The 17,214-nt window shown below is 40.3% G+C and overlaps 1 protein-coding gene across 2 annotated transcripts; it reads right to left on the reverse strand.

The window, feature by feature from the left end:
- Window positions 1-1,350: 1,350 nt before the first annotated feature.
- Window positions 1,351-16,835, reverse strand: STEAP1 (STEAP family member 1). Of its 2 annotated transcripts, none has more exons than XM_052802707.1 (5): window positions 16,745-16,835; window positions 13,253-13,357; window positions 10,616-11,128; window positions 8,965-9,129; window positions 1,351-7,172 (listed from the first exon to the last, which is right to left on the reverse strand). In XM_052802707.1, exons 2-5 carry the CDS (start codon window positions 13,343-13,345, stop codon window positions 6,915-6,917), a joined length of 1,029 nt encoding a protein of 342 aa, XP_052658667.1. In that variant the 5' UTR covers window positions 13,346-13,357; window positions 16,745-16,835; the 3' UTR covers window positions 1,351-6,914. The 2 variants fall into 2 exon arrangements, with proteins under 2 accessions (XP_052658667.1, XP_052658678.1); XM_052802718.1 differs by lacking the exon at window positions 16,745-16,835 and adding an exon at window positions 15,274-16,135.
- Between the last annotated feature and the right edge of the window lie 379 nt (window positions 16,836-17,214).

A 17,214-nucleotide genomic window follows, 5' to 3' on the forward strand; every position in this document is an offset into this window, starting at 1 on the left:
TCAGAGCATAATTCCTCCAAGTCAGAGAGCCACTTACAAACTTGCTGGTGTTCATACCTATCAGTGGAATTTGAACAGATTTCCCCAGAAATGCCTCAAATGGTATTTCAAGGATGGAGAAGTGGTTGCAACTTAATAGGTTCTGCAGGCCAAACTCTGCACACACCTGGCCTCTTTGTATTTGTTCACACCATTCCCCAGCTCCATGTGGATAACCAAGCCTCATATCCCCTCTGTTTCAAGGATTCACTTCAATTTTTTCAGACTCTCTCCCATCTGTCATTCACTTGTCCTCCATTTTACCCATCTCCCTGACTAAGGATTTCTGTTCCCTACTATCTTGATGATGTTGCACTCATCTTATTCAGTATCCATTGGGCTTCTTTACTCTTTCATCTCGTAAGAAAATCTGAGCACTTGCAAAGTCTCCTCTCCTCATTGTCCCAGATCTCCAATTGTCCTGTTCCTTCCCATTCCATGTTAATGCCTGTTTGCATAGCTTCATAGTCCCAGACTTCCTCTGCCCCAGAATACCCTTTTGTCTGTCATTAATTATCTGGGAATAAATAATTTAGGATGTTCATATCCTTGTGAATGTACTAAGTCTATTGAAAATTAGAAGGCAGAAGAGAAAGCCATCATTATTTTAATTATGGGTGCCATCAAACAATTGTTAGACTGCTAAACTCTTGCAGAGGTGCTTGAGGTGCCCTGCAAGTGGCTTGTTTTTCTACCATTCCGGCTTCTTGGTTTTTTTTTTCTTGTTAAAGATTTTCTGTTAGAACACTTAGAATATTTTTGAATGAATGAGATGCACTGTTCAAAAGTTATTCTGGTATATGCACAGGTACAGGTGGACAGGCAAGAGAGAAATGCCATTCAGTTGTATATATGTCACAGGACTGGGAAAAAAGGCAGAGAAAAAATTAGAGATGGGTTATGTGGCCATTCCTTAAGTCCAGCAATTAGATACTTCTCAGCATTTCAAGTAAGGGACACATTCACATGGAAAATTCTTTTTCAGTAGAGTACATCCAACAAAACAGTGTAAGAATGTATATGAAGACTGCACATGACTGCAAAATACAAGATTGACTGTCCAGTGCAAAAAAGCCCACACTTGCCTCACTTCTTTTTTAATAGTGAGCTCAAAAGATGAATTTTAAGGATCAAATACTTCCATCAGTAGCAATGGTAGTATTCTACCAGTCCTACAGGGACTACACATCTTTAATCAAGTCAAGGATATAGCATATTTATCTCAGTAATATACTTTCATGCTACAAAGATGAAATATACATAAAAAGAAAGAAAAAAAAAGACAAAACAACTGTATCTTCTGTTGCATCATCTTTATTGGAAGTAGCTGAGGTCTTTTTTATAAATTTATAGAGTTTTGTTCACTGACTGGTTTTATATACTTTCATTTGAAAATCTCTGAAAACTTATTATGCATACTTAATAAATTAGCCTCATCACCCCCATTCAAATGTGACATTCAATCTATGGAAAAGTTCAAACAACGATGCAGAAGTTGAACTCTGATGCAACTGAATTCAATAAGATTTTTTTAAAGAGTCCAAGGTCTCACCGAAAGAAATTATTTTGCCATTGGCAACAGAGCATGCTGATGGGATGAAGAAATCCTGCCGCTACTGAAAAAAATCAGCGGCAATGATCAGCCTTTGCCAGACACTTACAGTGACTACAGCAGACTATATTCTCCAGGGGTGGATTCTGCATGTTTTAAAAAATCTGTCTTTTTGTTTTGTTTTATTCTTTTAAATGATTCTCTTAATGCCATTTTAACAAAATCAGCTTAACAGAAATTAGTCTGAATTTCAAAAATGGTTAACATAACATTTCATGTTATCAAGGGACAGTACTAGAAACCATGGATGTAGCAGAAAAGAAGGGAAGACGTGAGATCATCATCTCTACAAATGAAGCCACACAGTCCACAGTCATGTAGAGGTCAGTCAGTTTTGTATGTTTTCGGTGACAATTTCTAGAACACATTTTTGCCTAGTGATTCATGGAAAACTAAGAACATGACAAATAAGTGAAGCAATGAAATATTCTTGCTACTGAAATAGGATGAAATAACTTAAGTTTTGAATTTTAGAAGCACTTGCAACTGTGTAGTTTAAGCTGGTTTAAGTTAAGCTGCCCCTTTATGCCATTCCTCTTCCTGTCCTTCCTGCTGGCATATGTGCGTGGCTGTCAGGTGAATGAGACCAGTGTATGGATCTGGCTGAATCATTCTTTTCCCTGCATTACTTTTCAACTGGATCCAATTGCCTGGTCTGATTAACTTTGTAGCTTTAAACACTTGCAGAACTGAGAGAACAGAGAAGGGTGGCCAAAGGGAGGGACTGCTTACCGTAAATGCTGCTGTCAACAGGAATTTACGTTAAACTATAGCCAGCACAGCCCTGGCTCTAGCTTTCTGGGCACTGATTGTTCGTATCACTTCTAGAGAACAGTATTCTGGGATCTGGCTACCCCAGGTAAACTTGGCATAAAATTCCTCAATTCCCTTCAACAATTCATGAGTATCTCTCCAGAGTTTCAATTTTCTCTGACTTAAATACATCAGGGACATACAACAACTGAAGGAAGTACTTTGCAGCCTTCATAGAGGCACTGCAAAACCACTTACACGAGAGTGATGGATTCTTACTCAAAAATATGCCTGTATTCCTTTCCTCTACTCTATGCCCTCACCATTCTTGAGCTTTTCCTGGTCTTTGATCAGTGTTTTCAGGGATCACAGGTCTCCCTCCAAAGCACTCCACAACTAGCTCAGCTTTCTCTTCCTTCTCACAAAATCTCCTCTGAATGCTAGAATATGCAGTCTGTCAGTTAAAAGATCTGTCAGGAAAAATGTGCTTTCATTACATCCCCCTATGAAAGTGTCCATTTTGCTTTCTACATCTTTGTCTTCTCTCCTTTGGAGACTCCAGGCTCTGCACCAGCATGGGGAGAATGGTTTCCCTTGACTGAAGCCATTTTTATGGTTCATGGCAGCAGCTCTTCTAGAGTCTACTGTGCCTTTTTACTCTTATACCCTGGATGTATATGACACAATGGCAGCTACAGCATACACTGAAGCATTTAATAATGCACAGTTTTATAAAAGTAATCAATGGTATACAAATAAGTGCCTAAAATTTGCACACATGTTGATTTTATGTATTACAGTAGTATATAGGCATATTAATACACTGAATTTTGAAATAGGTACATAAACATAAACTAAAAGGAACATATGCAGTTATTTTGTGTTGAGCTAAATCATGTCTATTACAAAGGGAGAAATAAAATACTGTCAATAGCATTTTCTTCCATAGCCCTTTATAGACCTTACATGACCCTCCTCCCTCACTATTGTATCTGAATGCCTTAAAAGCTTGAAAATACTGTTGCAATGTCCTGTAAAGTGTTACTGCTCCAGTTCTGCAGATTGGGAAGTGAGTTACTTAGAAGTAGTTTACTAAAGACTTAAAAAGCATGGAAGAGACTTGATATGAGGTCTCAAATTCTGCCTGTAAGCATCCAGTGGTGGTTTCTAGAGAAATGGCTAGCTGTGACACAGAAAACCTGGCTCCTACTTGAGACAATCAGTAGGGAAAAACCTGCTTGAATGTTTGGATGTCATGTGTGATTTTAGGAATAGCTTTGATAGACAGTAGAAGACACTTCTGGGTATGCCCCTGGGCAATGCTAGAGAGAAAAATCTGAAGTGTGCTTAATGTCCCCAGCTGAATGATGAATGTAAAAGGTCATTTTGGATAGTATGTGATGATCTTGAAATTGGTTTTCACCTGTAATTTATGTTAGGATTTCAACCCATATTAACAGATTGAAGTTATGCTAATTTGCACTACCTTGTGTAACAAGTGCATAGAGCAGGGTATTACAGTAGAACGCTTCATTAGGACATGACTTCTCAGCCACTTGAAGTGGGATGAATCTAAATTTATCACTGCTGCACTGTGAATAGAAGACAAATAAAGATGTACATTACATACATTTTCTCTAGTACTTCCTGAAAGGAGTTCTGTGCTTGTGACGTGCTCTGTTCTGACTTTATGCACTAAATACAATGGTACAGACAACAGTTCCTTCCTGCTGCTTGGATAAAGAAGTAGTAGAACAGATGGCTCAAAAACTTTTTATGAAATGTTGAATATAGATACTATATTGACATGTTCGTGGAGTTCTTGGTCTATTTTCTAGCAGTGGTACCTATAGTGATTTTTGCAATAAGGATCTGTCAGTCTCCAAATTAGACAATATCTCACAGATTCAGAGAGAGAATGTTTTAAGAACTTGGGCAAAAATTTCAGAAGGGCCAAACCAACTTTAAAGTCCCATTTTCAAAAATGACTTAGTGGCCTAAATCCTACTGCTGTGCAGTAAGCTGCAGACTCCAAAGGCACAGAGTCTTAACTTCCAGCTTCCATTAACTTCGTAACCATATTGACCAGACTCCTCTACTCAATGCTTACTGATCTAGCTGATCTATAACACAGCCCTTGTGCAAAAGATTTCAGTTGGTAATGGTGATAATAAAGTGAAGTCTTGAAGCCCATTATCATTCCCCTGAACTACTTTGCTCTCTAAATGCATATACATATTCATTTGCCCTGATTTTGTTTTATACATGCCATATGAATAGCTTTGAATGGCTTCTTCCAAGAAGTGTCTTCATTCACCTCTTTCCAGTTACGAAGGATCAGGTTCTGCCTCTCTATGCTACATGCTTTGATACCCCTGAAGCTGTTTATATTCCTCTGTGTCAAAGGGTTGGCTTCTCTGATCAGCTGTAAACAATTAGGCCAACTATTTGACCAGAATTTAACAAAGCTGGAGATTGAATTAAATTCTCCAGACTTTCTAAGTAAGGGAGCAACAGGGCTGATTCTGGAAAGCACAATTTAACACATATTTCGATAAAACCAAATATAATTTTTTTGAATGGATGCATACAGGGGTTGCTTGGAGTACTTACAGTCTCAGCTTTGTCCTAGGTAGTAAGTTTGAGCACACTTTATGAGTAGGTAGTGGATAATACAGAAGATAAAGGGATTTCTTTATCATTGCATGTGCCTCAACCTGTTCCATTAGAAAAATGATTTCATTAATTTTTTCATGACTCCCGACAACAAAGTGCAGGTAATATTCTGAATAAGCCTTTGGCAAATATTATTCTTCATCCCTAACATGACTTCTAAAAGATTTTATTTATTTCATTTATAGAAATGTAAATGCTAATGCATTGACAACCACACTTTTCCCATTCTGTTTTAGATATTTCTTAAGATTCACATTGCAGACTAGCCTTCTGTGTTTTAGAGAGTGTTTGCCTCTGTCATGCATTACTGATTTCATACATAATGCCACTCAATTCTCTTCAGTCTATACTATACAGGCCACCACGTCCCCAGTTATTTTCACAGTACTACATTAAGTGCAAATAACAAGGCCAACTTTTAAGTTGCAATAGCTGAATGGAGTTATAACCAGGAAAATACAAAATGTAGTATCGCTGTAGCTATTCAATCTGTTATTTATGCTCAGTGTACCAAGTCCACAAATGTACAAAAGAATCATTAGCTGCAGAATCATTAACACCATGTATTACATATATTTTTACACCTACATTGTTTTCCTGTTTGTTTTAATACCAGAGCCATTACCAATTACAATTCTCATTCAGATGATCCCAGCAATAGGTAGCATCATCAGTCCATGTCTTAGTCAACTCATGCAGGGAGAATGGCAGAAATGTTCCTGATGCTGGGTGAAAATATTAACTACTGCATATTTAAAAATAGATAATAACAAATTAATTAACCATTTAAAACATTCAGCCAGACCTATGCAACCTAAGGAAAATGAGGTTTAATTAGCATATATAAAAATTTTTGTAAAAGCAAATACATTCATAAGCCATTTTACATGAAAATGTCACCAAATCAATGTCAAGATTCAAATGTCTATTTTTAATGTTTTTCTTCCAGTCACACAATTGTGCTGGCCCTAGGGTAAACAGTAAAACACATTTACCTGACATGAGTTATCCCACTGGAATAATTTGTGCGAAGAAAGTTTAGCACATGTCAAGGGCTGCAGGCTTAGGTCAAAAGCATGGAAAATTTCCAGCATCAGAAACAAAAGAATGTGTTCATGGAATAAAAAATGGGAAATGTTTTATCGTTTTAAGTAAACAGAGACACACCTAGTCCTGTATAAAATGGAGATCTGAGTCTAAAAACTCTTTTTTTAGACTGTGCCCAAGCCTCAGGAGAGATTTACCTTGTAAAGTTCCCTGCAATTCTGCTTGCTCAATTGTCTAAGTTCAAGACCTGGTGGGAATACAGTTTCTGTCTGGCTCATGTGCCAAGGTCCCCATTCTGCAGAGTGAAACATAGGATGTAGGCGATAAGGGGGAATGGGATGATAAATACTTTAGTTGTTGTCCCATTATAATACTGAGATTTAACAAAGGAACAAACATGGCTGTGGGAAGCAGAAAGCATTCCTGGGTTCTGTGGTGTAATCATTTATTTATTTTCTGTGGTCATCTGGAGCAATGATTTATGATTGCTTTTGCCTACAAAAGAATTATGATTGAGGCAATGAAGCCCTTGGATTTTAAAAGCAGTGAGTCAGAAGAAAGAAATGATCAAATACCAGAACACTGCATAGATTAAAGTGTGAAATGAATGTTTCCACCTTCTGTCTTAGAAAAGGTCCAAATTGCATCACATATCCCATAATCCTGAAGTCGAAATGAAAAGTGAAAAAGACACATCTATGAAAAATATGAAAACAGAGCTTGCAAGTGAACATTTCATGGCCTTCAGCATATTTACATACATAGACAGGAAATGTCCATATTTGATCTACAGTCTGGAAGTCATGCTGGTTTGATTGGTTTGTGTGTTAGCTTCCCAACCACATCTGATCTTTTTTATCCTCTTCCTAAAACATGGGAGGACCAGCATGCATTTACAAAGCAGAACAACAATAGGAAGAAAAACTGCTACCATAAATGAAGGTGGTGTATACCAGATAAATTGGTTAACATCAACCCACTTATTCCAAGCAAACACCAGTGCATGAGCAGTGCACAGCAGCAGAGCTAAATATCCCATCTTGCTCTGAAAAAAGAAAGAAAATAGTAGGCTATTTATTTTTTCCAACGTGGCAAAAAGAGTACTGTTAAGCAAATATGGAAATCAGGAAGGGCCTTAACGAGCACACTTAGTCAAAGAAGAGACCTTTGGCTTTGAACTAAAATTTAAGAACTATAATTCAAGAATCTAACTGTACCCCTCTATGCCACCGCAAGAGAAAACAGATGAGGAACATTTTTCAACTATTGCTATGATACTTAGCTAATATACAGAAGAGATCACGGATTACAGGCTATTCTGGAAAAACAGTCAGTTCTCAATATCTCAATTTATAGATGTCACCTGTATCCTAAATTACTTATTTCTGTGATAAATTATTATGAGTTCAAAAGCAGATTTATAAATGGCTTAATTGACTGCAAAGAAAAATTTTAAGGTCAATTAAAATCAGAAACTCTAGTAAGTCTAGTACTATGACAAAAGCAATTGCACAACTACAGGAAACTGAAGTCTTTCATTCCACTTACAGTGATAAATTTGGCTTAGGATGTCTACGAAATTCAGGAGTAAAGAAAATCTTATGCTAGAGTTACTAGTAATTTTGAGTTTCTTATTGCATAACAATCTTGATATTGTTAGAAAAACAGAATTAGTCATCAGTGAAGTCAAACACTGCCTTTCCAAGTGGTAAATCTACAGAATCTGATTTTCAAGTATAAAGGTTATTTGTTTATAAAACTAATCCAATATATTAGTATTACTCTTCTGGGTTTCTTTACCATGCTAATTTAATACTGAAAGCAATCATGCGCTAGACTTGTTCATATAGATTCTCTGTAGAGCTGAAAACTTTTCTTACAAATGATGCACTTCATAGAGTGGGCAGAATTTCATATCACTAATTGTAGGAAGAGATACATTTCAGATCTACTTTTAAAATTCAGATCAAATTTTCCAATGCCAAATACTTAGTAGGTCACTGAATTTTCAGATTTTGGTGTTCAGGGACCTAATTCAACACTTGCATAACTCTAGTGTGATCATATTGATGTCAGCAAACCCATCACTGATTATTACTGCGTATAATACAGGAGAACTAAGAGCAAACCAGATGCTTAGGTGAACGAAACAAGCACATCTGTAGCAAACTCAGGACTGGCTGGATTTGATTATGCATCTGCTCTAAGATGTCTCCTTTTCAGAATACACCTTTTTGGAGGGGATTATGAAGCTAACAATGCTGCAGATGGAAAGCCTTTGCACATATTACTGGGCAGAAGCCTTCTCCTGGACTTTCCAGCCACCTGGTACTGCTCAGGCAGTAAAGAATTGCCAAAACAGCTCCAAGGGAGCAACAAGCAATTCTCCTTGTGTAGTGGAATCCCATGCTGTATGGGAACAGCATTGGCTGGTTCAATACCACCTACTCCCAATTCAGCAGGACACAAGGCATTCCTGAAACATAAGATGACCAGAAGATGACTGAAATGCCTTCAGCACCAGAGGTCTTTGACCTAAGAATAGGTCCTGAAGGGACAACTGCTGCTGGTCACCAGGTCAGAGGAGCAAAAAAGTGGTTTGGAGTTGTCTTTCTTCCCACTTCATACCCTGAACCTGACAGCCTTTTCTCCTGACAAAATAACAAATGAAACGAACATTTCTTGCAAAGCATTTAACAAAGAGTACAGAACAAACTTTTAGATTTGTTTCACTAACTCCTCTGCGTTTGATATTTCTAACTCCTAATGGTCTTTGTTGATAACATACAGTCCTACAATGAGGACTAATGACATGCAATAATGACATTTATGCATACCTGAATGTAGTGGAACTCTCTCCAGGTCAAAGAGTGACTGACAGATGGGATTGACGTTATTGCCAACAAGGCCAGCAAAGCAAGTCCCAGAATTCCTAGAGACACATAAATCTCCATTCTCCAAACATCATGTTCAATCCAGGCGTTTTCTTTTTTTTGTTTGACCTGCCAAAAGAACACCATATTTAAAATGACAGACTGGCACACTTAGCCGTTTATGTGAAATACAACTATTTTCACCATAATATTCAGGAAATAAGCCAAGAAACACAGTATTTTTGCTTGTTTGAATGTCTCTGAATGTAACTGCTATTTACTTCTGACGACAAAGTCTCCACTAGTACCTGTAGAGCAAAGGTAGGCTTTACATGAGAAGAATTTAGACTTCATCAGCATCTTGGCCCAGGAGAGACTGTTTCTGAGGCCTGTTAGCCTGCCTTCACAGCAGGAGAAATCTTATTCTTTGACAAAAAAATTCCATCTGTGGCTAAATACCATATCTGGGAGATTATACCAACAGGAAATATATTAACAGCACTATTTTAGGGAGCTAATTCAGCAGGCATTCTTAATGATGGTATCCTGCCAGGATAGTTGTTTGGCTCTATTTTTTTAAAAACAGCAACTTGGTATATTCAGCTGTACTGAATATGATGGTTGGTATGGATGAAATGGTTGTGATTTTAATAAGCTGATGTCAAAGCTTCTCCTATTTATGAGAACTTACAACAGCCCTTTGATGCTGCTTGTGATCACCATGGCATAATATGCCCCAAATATGATCATTTCTTCATCTTGAGGACTGGAATCTCAAGGAAATTTCTGGTAATCCATTCAAATCAGATTACTGGTAAGGCTGATTTCAGAGTTTTCAACAAGTAGTTTGACTGTTTAGATAATTCTTAAGAAGCTGCTAACATCATACTATGCTTTTAATAAAACTCTAGATTAGACTTTGAGGGTAACAAAAATGTACATTTGCAGTCTATACCTTATATTGGAATATTCCTTATACTGCAATACTCGTGGCACTCAAGGCGATATGCAAGTATTAGGAACGCTCTAGTCACAGAGGATCTTAGAGAGCTTTGCCAGCCCATGACTCAGAAGCATGATTGAAATTCTATCTTTTAACAAGTTAGCGTGCATCAGCCCAATAGTGGAGCCATCAGTGTTCACAAATTTAGTTTCTGGCAAATGTAGATTATTGTGATTTAGCTCAGCCCTCCTTCATTGCTGGCTAATTCACTTTACAAAGAATATGTCTAAAAATGGTGTGTGCTTGGTTTTTGTAGATAGTTAAATTCCACTGGTGCAGAGATTAATCCATGCTAAACTAATAGTGTGCCAAAGACTTAAATGTTCCTGTGAGGCAGGTATAATTACATGCATTTTACAGAGAGATAAAAAATCCCAAATGAAGAAAATGACTTATTTAATACACACTGACACAGCTGTGATGACTCTTGACTCTATTACATCCTTTAACAACTAGGTCCTGCTCCATCCCTTAACAGTGCTCTGTGGGGATCTGCTTCAAAATCAAACGAAGGCAATGAAAATGGCTTTCCCTCCCATCCAGATTTGCTTGAATGACCAAAACAAGGATTTTCTGAATACAGAAGGGTTGGCATTTGCATGCCCATCATACCTGCTGGAATGCCCAGTTCAGCAGCTTGTATCTGTATGATCTTCTCATTGGGTAGCATAAGCTGTAGCAGGCGTGCATTGCAGCAAAGAAGAAACTGAGAAGTCCAAATTGCTTTCTTGATAACATCCATCTATCCAACCACTGGGGAAACCTTTTATACTTGGTGCCAAAGTACAGCTGGAAACTAGCAGCTAATATTCCTGGTAAATATACTAGTGCTAAAAGGGTAATTGAAACCACTGGTAAAACTTTGTTTATGACAAGGATTGGAATTTTATAGAAAACCTTTTCGTTTCTGATTATAAAAGGATATATGACATCTCTCATAGAAGTGTATATAAATGTTAATAATGAGATCACAGATGCTATCTTCATTGGCAGGTGCCACTTGGGGAACAGGTCCTGCTTGCAGTGTTGTTCTGAAAAGTCTTCAAACTCACCAAAATGGTGTGCTTGATGTAAATTAAAAAGTGCAGCTGCTTCTGGTGGATTGGTGACTTGCATATCCACATTCTGGGAAGGACAGAAAGGAAATACCAAGTGAGTTCAAGAGAAGATTGAAAACTTCAGTAATGACAGTACTTGCCATCATGGCACTGAAACCATATACAAAACATACACGCTATTAAAGACAAGGTAGCTTGAAAACGTAATGTTTCGAACAGCATAGTCAGTAGTTGAACAAGGCACTTTTAGCATAGATTTCTCATTTGTTATTCATTATCTGTGGTGATTTCAAAAGAGATTTTAATTCCACGCAGTTAACTACACTGCAAGGGAAGATGGATTACATTATGTGAAGCATCATTGCAGCTTCTTATGATATGAGCCACAGATTTCAAATGTCAAATTTCAGCTACAGTCTTGATGCAGCCCAAATAATATGCACAATAACAGAATCCAGAGTCGAGACAATAAAATATTTCATTCAGTCACTGCTATTTTAATGACATTGAATTGGGGGAATAAGGATGTAAGTAGAAATGTTTGGGATCCAGCACATTAGACCAGCTGTGCATCCGTCAACTCCAGCATCAAGTCCCATGGTCTTCTTCCTCTCCTTCACAAATGTAATAGCGTCCTCAACTTTTATGAGAACTTGTGAGACTGAGTCACTTCAGTTTAAAAAGCTGAATTTTCTACTGCCAAGTAGGCATGGCTTGATTCTAGTTTCACAGAAGATCTTGGCAGAATTATCACAGACTTTAGGAGGAGCTAAGCTAGTACAAAATTTTAGTGTAATATTATAAACTGTACACTGAGATAATATATTTAAAGATTGTCCCGTAATTATAGTTCATGGAAGAGGTACATGATCAGTACACATACAAAATGAAAATACACGTACCAACAGCAGGTCATTGCAATTGATGCAGCAGACAGCTGCCCAGGGGTGGAGAACTGCTAACATTAGGTAATAAACATGTAAGTCCTTCAATATTCCAGTGAAATATAAAGTAAAACTGAACTAATGCTGCAATGCCTCAGCTTTAGAATGCCTGATGTGGCAGATGTCCAGACCTCCAGAAAGCGAAATGGCACTGTCTGTTTTGAGGAAGGCAAATACCAGTAGTTTGAAAGTTGTAAGTTAGTGCTCTGCTAGGATACAGGAGATCTTCCTATCTCAGCAATATTATCTGCCTTTATTCTTAAGAATCAAATATTACATTGAAGCTGATTAAGCAGTCAATTCAAACAAGGTACTACTTGTAAATAATGCAAGGGTAAGTGGGTGTAAGTCTTGTGTTCTTCAATGATACATAGGTGTTTTGTTTTAACAGAGAGATAAAAAATGTACACTGCTCTCTTGCTGTAAAATCCTAATTGGAGACAAGGTAGCTCGTTTCCCACATGTCTAACTGACTTGCCTACAGTGCCTCACAGTAAAATTAAAGGGCATGGTCTTCATTAGGATTTTTTAGCTGAATAGCTACTATGTGTTTATCTGATGATAAAAGCATATCTTTGTAACAGTGAAGGTGTAGCCTAAGTAACTTTTATTCTCTAGTCTGTGCAGAAGAGTGTAGTGTATGCATTGCAGACTCAGAAGTTGGTATAAATTACACAAACTGAGATTCACACCTGAACCAAGTTTCACCTAGAGATACTTGTTTCTTGAAGAGATAGTCTATAAAACCTAATTCAGTATTTCACAGCCTGTGAGTCAATTCACATTAGAATAGAAAGTTGTAGCTTGAACTACTTCTGTGCATAAGCAGTTGCAGAGGCAAATGCTGCTGGAGTGGATTTTTTTTCTGGACTTTTTTGTGTGATGTGGAAAACTTACTGAATGCGATGTGGCAATTATGAAGACTCCTCCAAAGATAAATTTTATATTCCTGTATAAAAATCCCAAATTATTTCTGCAGAGCTTTGCTCATCTGGTAAAATGCAACTAGCAATTAACCTCATGTAGTTTTTAGCTGGCCCAAACTGTGTATTTTTTAGCATGGACTGTGATCAAATTGAATGAGATGCTCTTTATCTTTTTGTCTCTTCATGTCAATATTGTGAGAAGACTTTAGAAGTATTGATGATATGCCAGTGTGATGGGAACACAGTGTTTCTGGACAAAAGCAAATGAAAGACTGCAATATTCTGTGTGACATATGAGCTGCTTTTTTACAGAAACGTTACCAAGTTGCTAAGGTTTCCTGTATTTCTTCTGGGCAAGATGCTCTGACCTGCATTCTGATCAATGGTGTGATTATCACCTTCCCTCTTCTCCATTGTGGAAACTCCCTGCAAAACAAACACAGGATGTAAAACAGGTTTTGAAATGCCCTGCTGGAACTTTGAAGCCTATTTGCCCTCAGAATGTTTTGTTCCCTCTCCTCTGCCCATCTGCTGGAGAAGGTACAATAACCTAGGGAAAGGAAAGTCTTTCCTCTGAGAACAGAAAAGCTCAGCTAGTTTTTTAAGTAAAGTGGAGACTAAGAGAGCGTATGAATCAACAGAACAAAATCACTGATGAAAAATAATAATAAAGCTAAATGCTTATGTCACCAGTGGAATGAATTAATTAATTCACGCTGAAAGTTTTTAAATTGCAACAATAAAGTTTGAAACAGCTTACGGAAATAACATGTAAAATGTTACGAAGATGGATTTTGTTCATGACACTTGCTGAGGCAAGAAATGTGTGTTTCCTAATATTTTTTAGGTTTTAGGATTTAGGTTTTAGGATTGGTCTACCTGACAGTCACTCTGTGGCCTTAGAGGTATATTCTCCCTTTGATATCGTCAGGAAACTCATTCTGTTCCAAGGTACACTGGCAATACTCATCACCCACAAGTACCAGCAGAAATGGTTCTAAGCTACTAAGGACTATAAGAAATCAGAGGCCAGGGGAAAAAAAAAAAAAAAAAAAAGGAAGAGAATGGATAAACTGAAAGAAACATTTCTGAAAATCCTAGGATAGCAGGGAAGACAGTATCCTGAAGACCGTAAAATAAAGACAAGGACTACAAGGACCCTCCTGTAACAAGGACTTCCCATGTGTGCCTCACACTGTCACACGCTGCAGGAGGGGCACTAGCACCACACCACTGGAAGCTCAGGGTGCCATACCACAGTGTGACTTTCTGTGGCTACCTTTAAGACAGTGACTAGGTAGCTCCTCCATGTACCTTCCTACTAAGCAGCTGAATTACTAGATACGAAACTGTTTTGCTAACTACTGATTCTTTTATATCCATAAACCTTTTGGGAAATTGTATGGACAAATCAGACTTTAACAGTTGTCCTTTTTTTACTGTGTCTCGTTCCTTCAGTGGATGAGTCCTACAGTCTTGTACTGTCTGCTATGAGGGTTTGCTTTCTGCCAGGCCACCAGACTCTGAAGCTGAAGTATTCTCTTCCTAAGTATTTCTCTTTAGATTTTTCCCTCCTCCTAGCAAGCTCTCCCTTTGGGCATAACCTTTCAGCCAAGTGTTGCAGAGTAGGGTCAACAAGAGCTTCTGTCTGAAGGTCAGGGTCTTAACCCTTTCCTGCACCAGCTAATGGATAGTTTGTCTATACTGCACACAAGAAAGCATAGGCTGATGAAGGCACATTTCTATCTTTTCCCCCTATTCCTAAGGCTAGTGTCAGTGATTTTATCACAAGTTTTGGGGTATCAGATAAAAATCATAAAACCTCGGCTCCTGCAGTCCCATGATTAGTTAAGAATTTCTACTTCTATATATTTTAATATTCTGTATTTCCAGCTGTTACAATGGCAAAGAATAGTTTACAAACAGAAGTCAGTATAATGTACTTACCTGGAAAAAAACGCTAACAAATACAGTGAGCTCCAGATCTATTTTTAAAAGAACTCAGAATATGAAGGGCAGTCACACTGTTTTTGAGGCCCACCCTCTGATTTTTAAAGTTTGATGTGGAAAAAAAAAGCATGTAAACTTATTGACCAACTTTTTACTCTTTTAGGTAGAGACTGACTTCTTAAAATTGTTTAAACAGCTTGTGGCTCAGACCCTTTTAATTTTTTTTCTGTACTGATCTCTGTTGAGCTTTCAAGCGTTAATATCACCAGTCTACATGAGCTTACACTGTGATCCCAGCCACTTCATAACTCTCCTCTTCTGACTACCACTATCTTGGGGGGCCAAAAGCATATTTTAGATTAGGAAGCTCTGTGTGGAAGAATTTGACTCACCTGATTCTCATGCTGCTATCACTCTTCATTTAGAAAATTTAGAAATGAAGAGTCCAGTAATAGCTTCTAGCTAAAGGTTTGTATTGATGAGGATGTAGTAAATGACATCATGATGTGAAAGAAAAAATCCATGAGCTAGAATGCCAGCTGCTGATCCTAAAAGCTGATTTATCGGTTCTTCTGGGAAACAATGTTAAATACAGTGTTAATGGTTTACGCAGGAGAAGACAAAATGGAAAGAAAAAAGAAAGTGTGTGTGAAGGAATGCATGTGCTTATCCCTGGAAATATGGGTTACAGCCATGCGACTGCATGCAAGGAAACATAGGTGCTGAACTCTAATAGTCCACTTGGCTTCTGATACCAGAGTTAACACAAAATTATTTCTTGGGTACGCCCAATAACAAAGCACTATGATAGTCTTGGAAAACCCTAAACAGAAGGCACTTATAATTCCACTATTCAGTGCCTTATGAATTGCCAGAAAGGAGTCATCTACAGCATGTGTCTTTTTGGAATACATCTGAAGAAAAAAATTTAGGAGTCCTGTGAGAGACAGAAACTAATCAGTTACAGCCCTGTCTAAGTCACAACTGTTATGAAGGAAAACAGTTGTATTAATGTCCATCCTCAGTGCACACCCCATCTGCTCTGGGAGGCAGCTGTGAATGAGGATGGAGAACATCCAGCTGCAGAAAGCCAAGTTTCCAACGCTGCAAGTACGCTACTGCATTTTGTACTGAGCAAACAGGCTCATTGTAACGCTGAACCAACAGGGATCCGTGCTGTGCAGACGCTACCCCGAGAAAACATCATCCAAAGTCAATGAGAGGTTTTCCTGAGTAAGGGGTTTCAGGGCTGGCTCCGCGAAAAAAGAAAAATGGGTAAAATAAACAGGCTATGATAATAATGACGAGGTGACGGAAGAGGCGCGGGACAGCGACTGCATCTCTCTCCTTCGGCACCATCGGAAAATGACAGCGTGGAAGCGTTAGGGATAGCTGTCTCGCTTTTGAAGTGCCTGCTGCACCGTGCGGGACGGTGTAAGCACTCGGGACACGGGTAAACAACTTTCTTCGAAAATTCTGCTGAGCTCTGTGGAAAACCTAGTAAGAACCCGGGGGCTTGGAGCGGGAGAGCGTCGCCCGGCGTTTCTCCCCGGTCAGAGTGCGCGCCCGGGGCGGACGGCGCCGGCCGGGGCAGGGCCGGGTGGGCTGCCGGCCCGACGCCCGGCCGCTTCGCGCCGCTGCCCGGGGGGAGGCCGGGCCCCGCGGGGAGCCGGAGCCCGATCCCGATCCCGATCCCGATCCCGATCCCGCCGCGGGGACCCGGCCCGGCAGCGGCCGCGAGGCGGGCGGGGCCCCGCGCCGGAACCCGGCCGCAGCCCGGCCACGCGGGCGGGCGCGCGCGGATGCCTCCCCGGCGGCTCCGGCAACGGCCGCCGCCTCCCCGCCGCCCCGGGGCTCACCCACCTCGGCCCGCCGTCAGCTCAGCCTCTTCTTCCCGCCGGAGGCCGGAGCCCCCGCCGCGGGGGCCGGCGGCAGCGGCGGGCCCCGGCTCGGCTCCGTCAGCAGGAGGGGCAGCCCCCCGCGGTGCGGCTCTGTCGGGGAAGGCGGATTCGGGTCAGCCGCGGAGCGCCCGCCGGACTCTGAGGAGGGGAGCGGCGGGGCGGCGGGTGAGCTGGCCGCAGCCTCCACCTCCCCTCCCGGCCCCGCCTTCCGCGCCCATCCCGCTCCCCTCCGCGCCGGCGGGGCGCAAGCCGGAGTCCCGTCCCCCGTCCCGAGCCGCGGCGGCGGCGGTGCAGCGGAGGGCGGCGGGGCGGCGGGGCCTCGGGGTCTTCCCTCCGGCACCCCCGGGCCGGCCGCCCCAAGAAGCGCCCGGCCGTGGGTCTGCTGCGGCCTTGGCTGGGCAAAGGGCGCATTCACCTGCGCCCTCCCCTCCC

Source organism: Harpia harpyja, chromosome 1, assembly GCF_026419915.1.
Source record: "Harpia harpyja isolate bHarHar1 chromosome 1, bHarHar1 primary haplotype, whole genome shotgun sequence".
In the NCBI taxonomy this organism is placed as follows: domain Eukaryota; kingdom Metazoa; phylum Chordata; class Aves; order Accipitriformes; family Accipitridae; genus Harpia; species Harpia harpyja.

Bases quoted from the DNA above. Each gene is read 5' to 3' on its own strand.
- STEAP1 (XM_052802707.1), bottom strand. From the start codon at position 13,345: ATGGAGAAGAGGGAAGGTGATAATCACACCATTGATCAGAATGCAGGT. The intron at 11,129-13,252 runs GTAACGTTTCTG...TGTCCTTCCCAG, and splicing joins CAGGAAACCTTAGCAACTTG to AATGTGGATATGCAAGTCAC. The intron at 9,130-10,615 runs GTATGATGGGCA...TTCTTTTGGCAG, and splicing joins TGAACTGGGCATTCCAGCAG to GTCAAACAAAAAAAAGAAAA.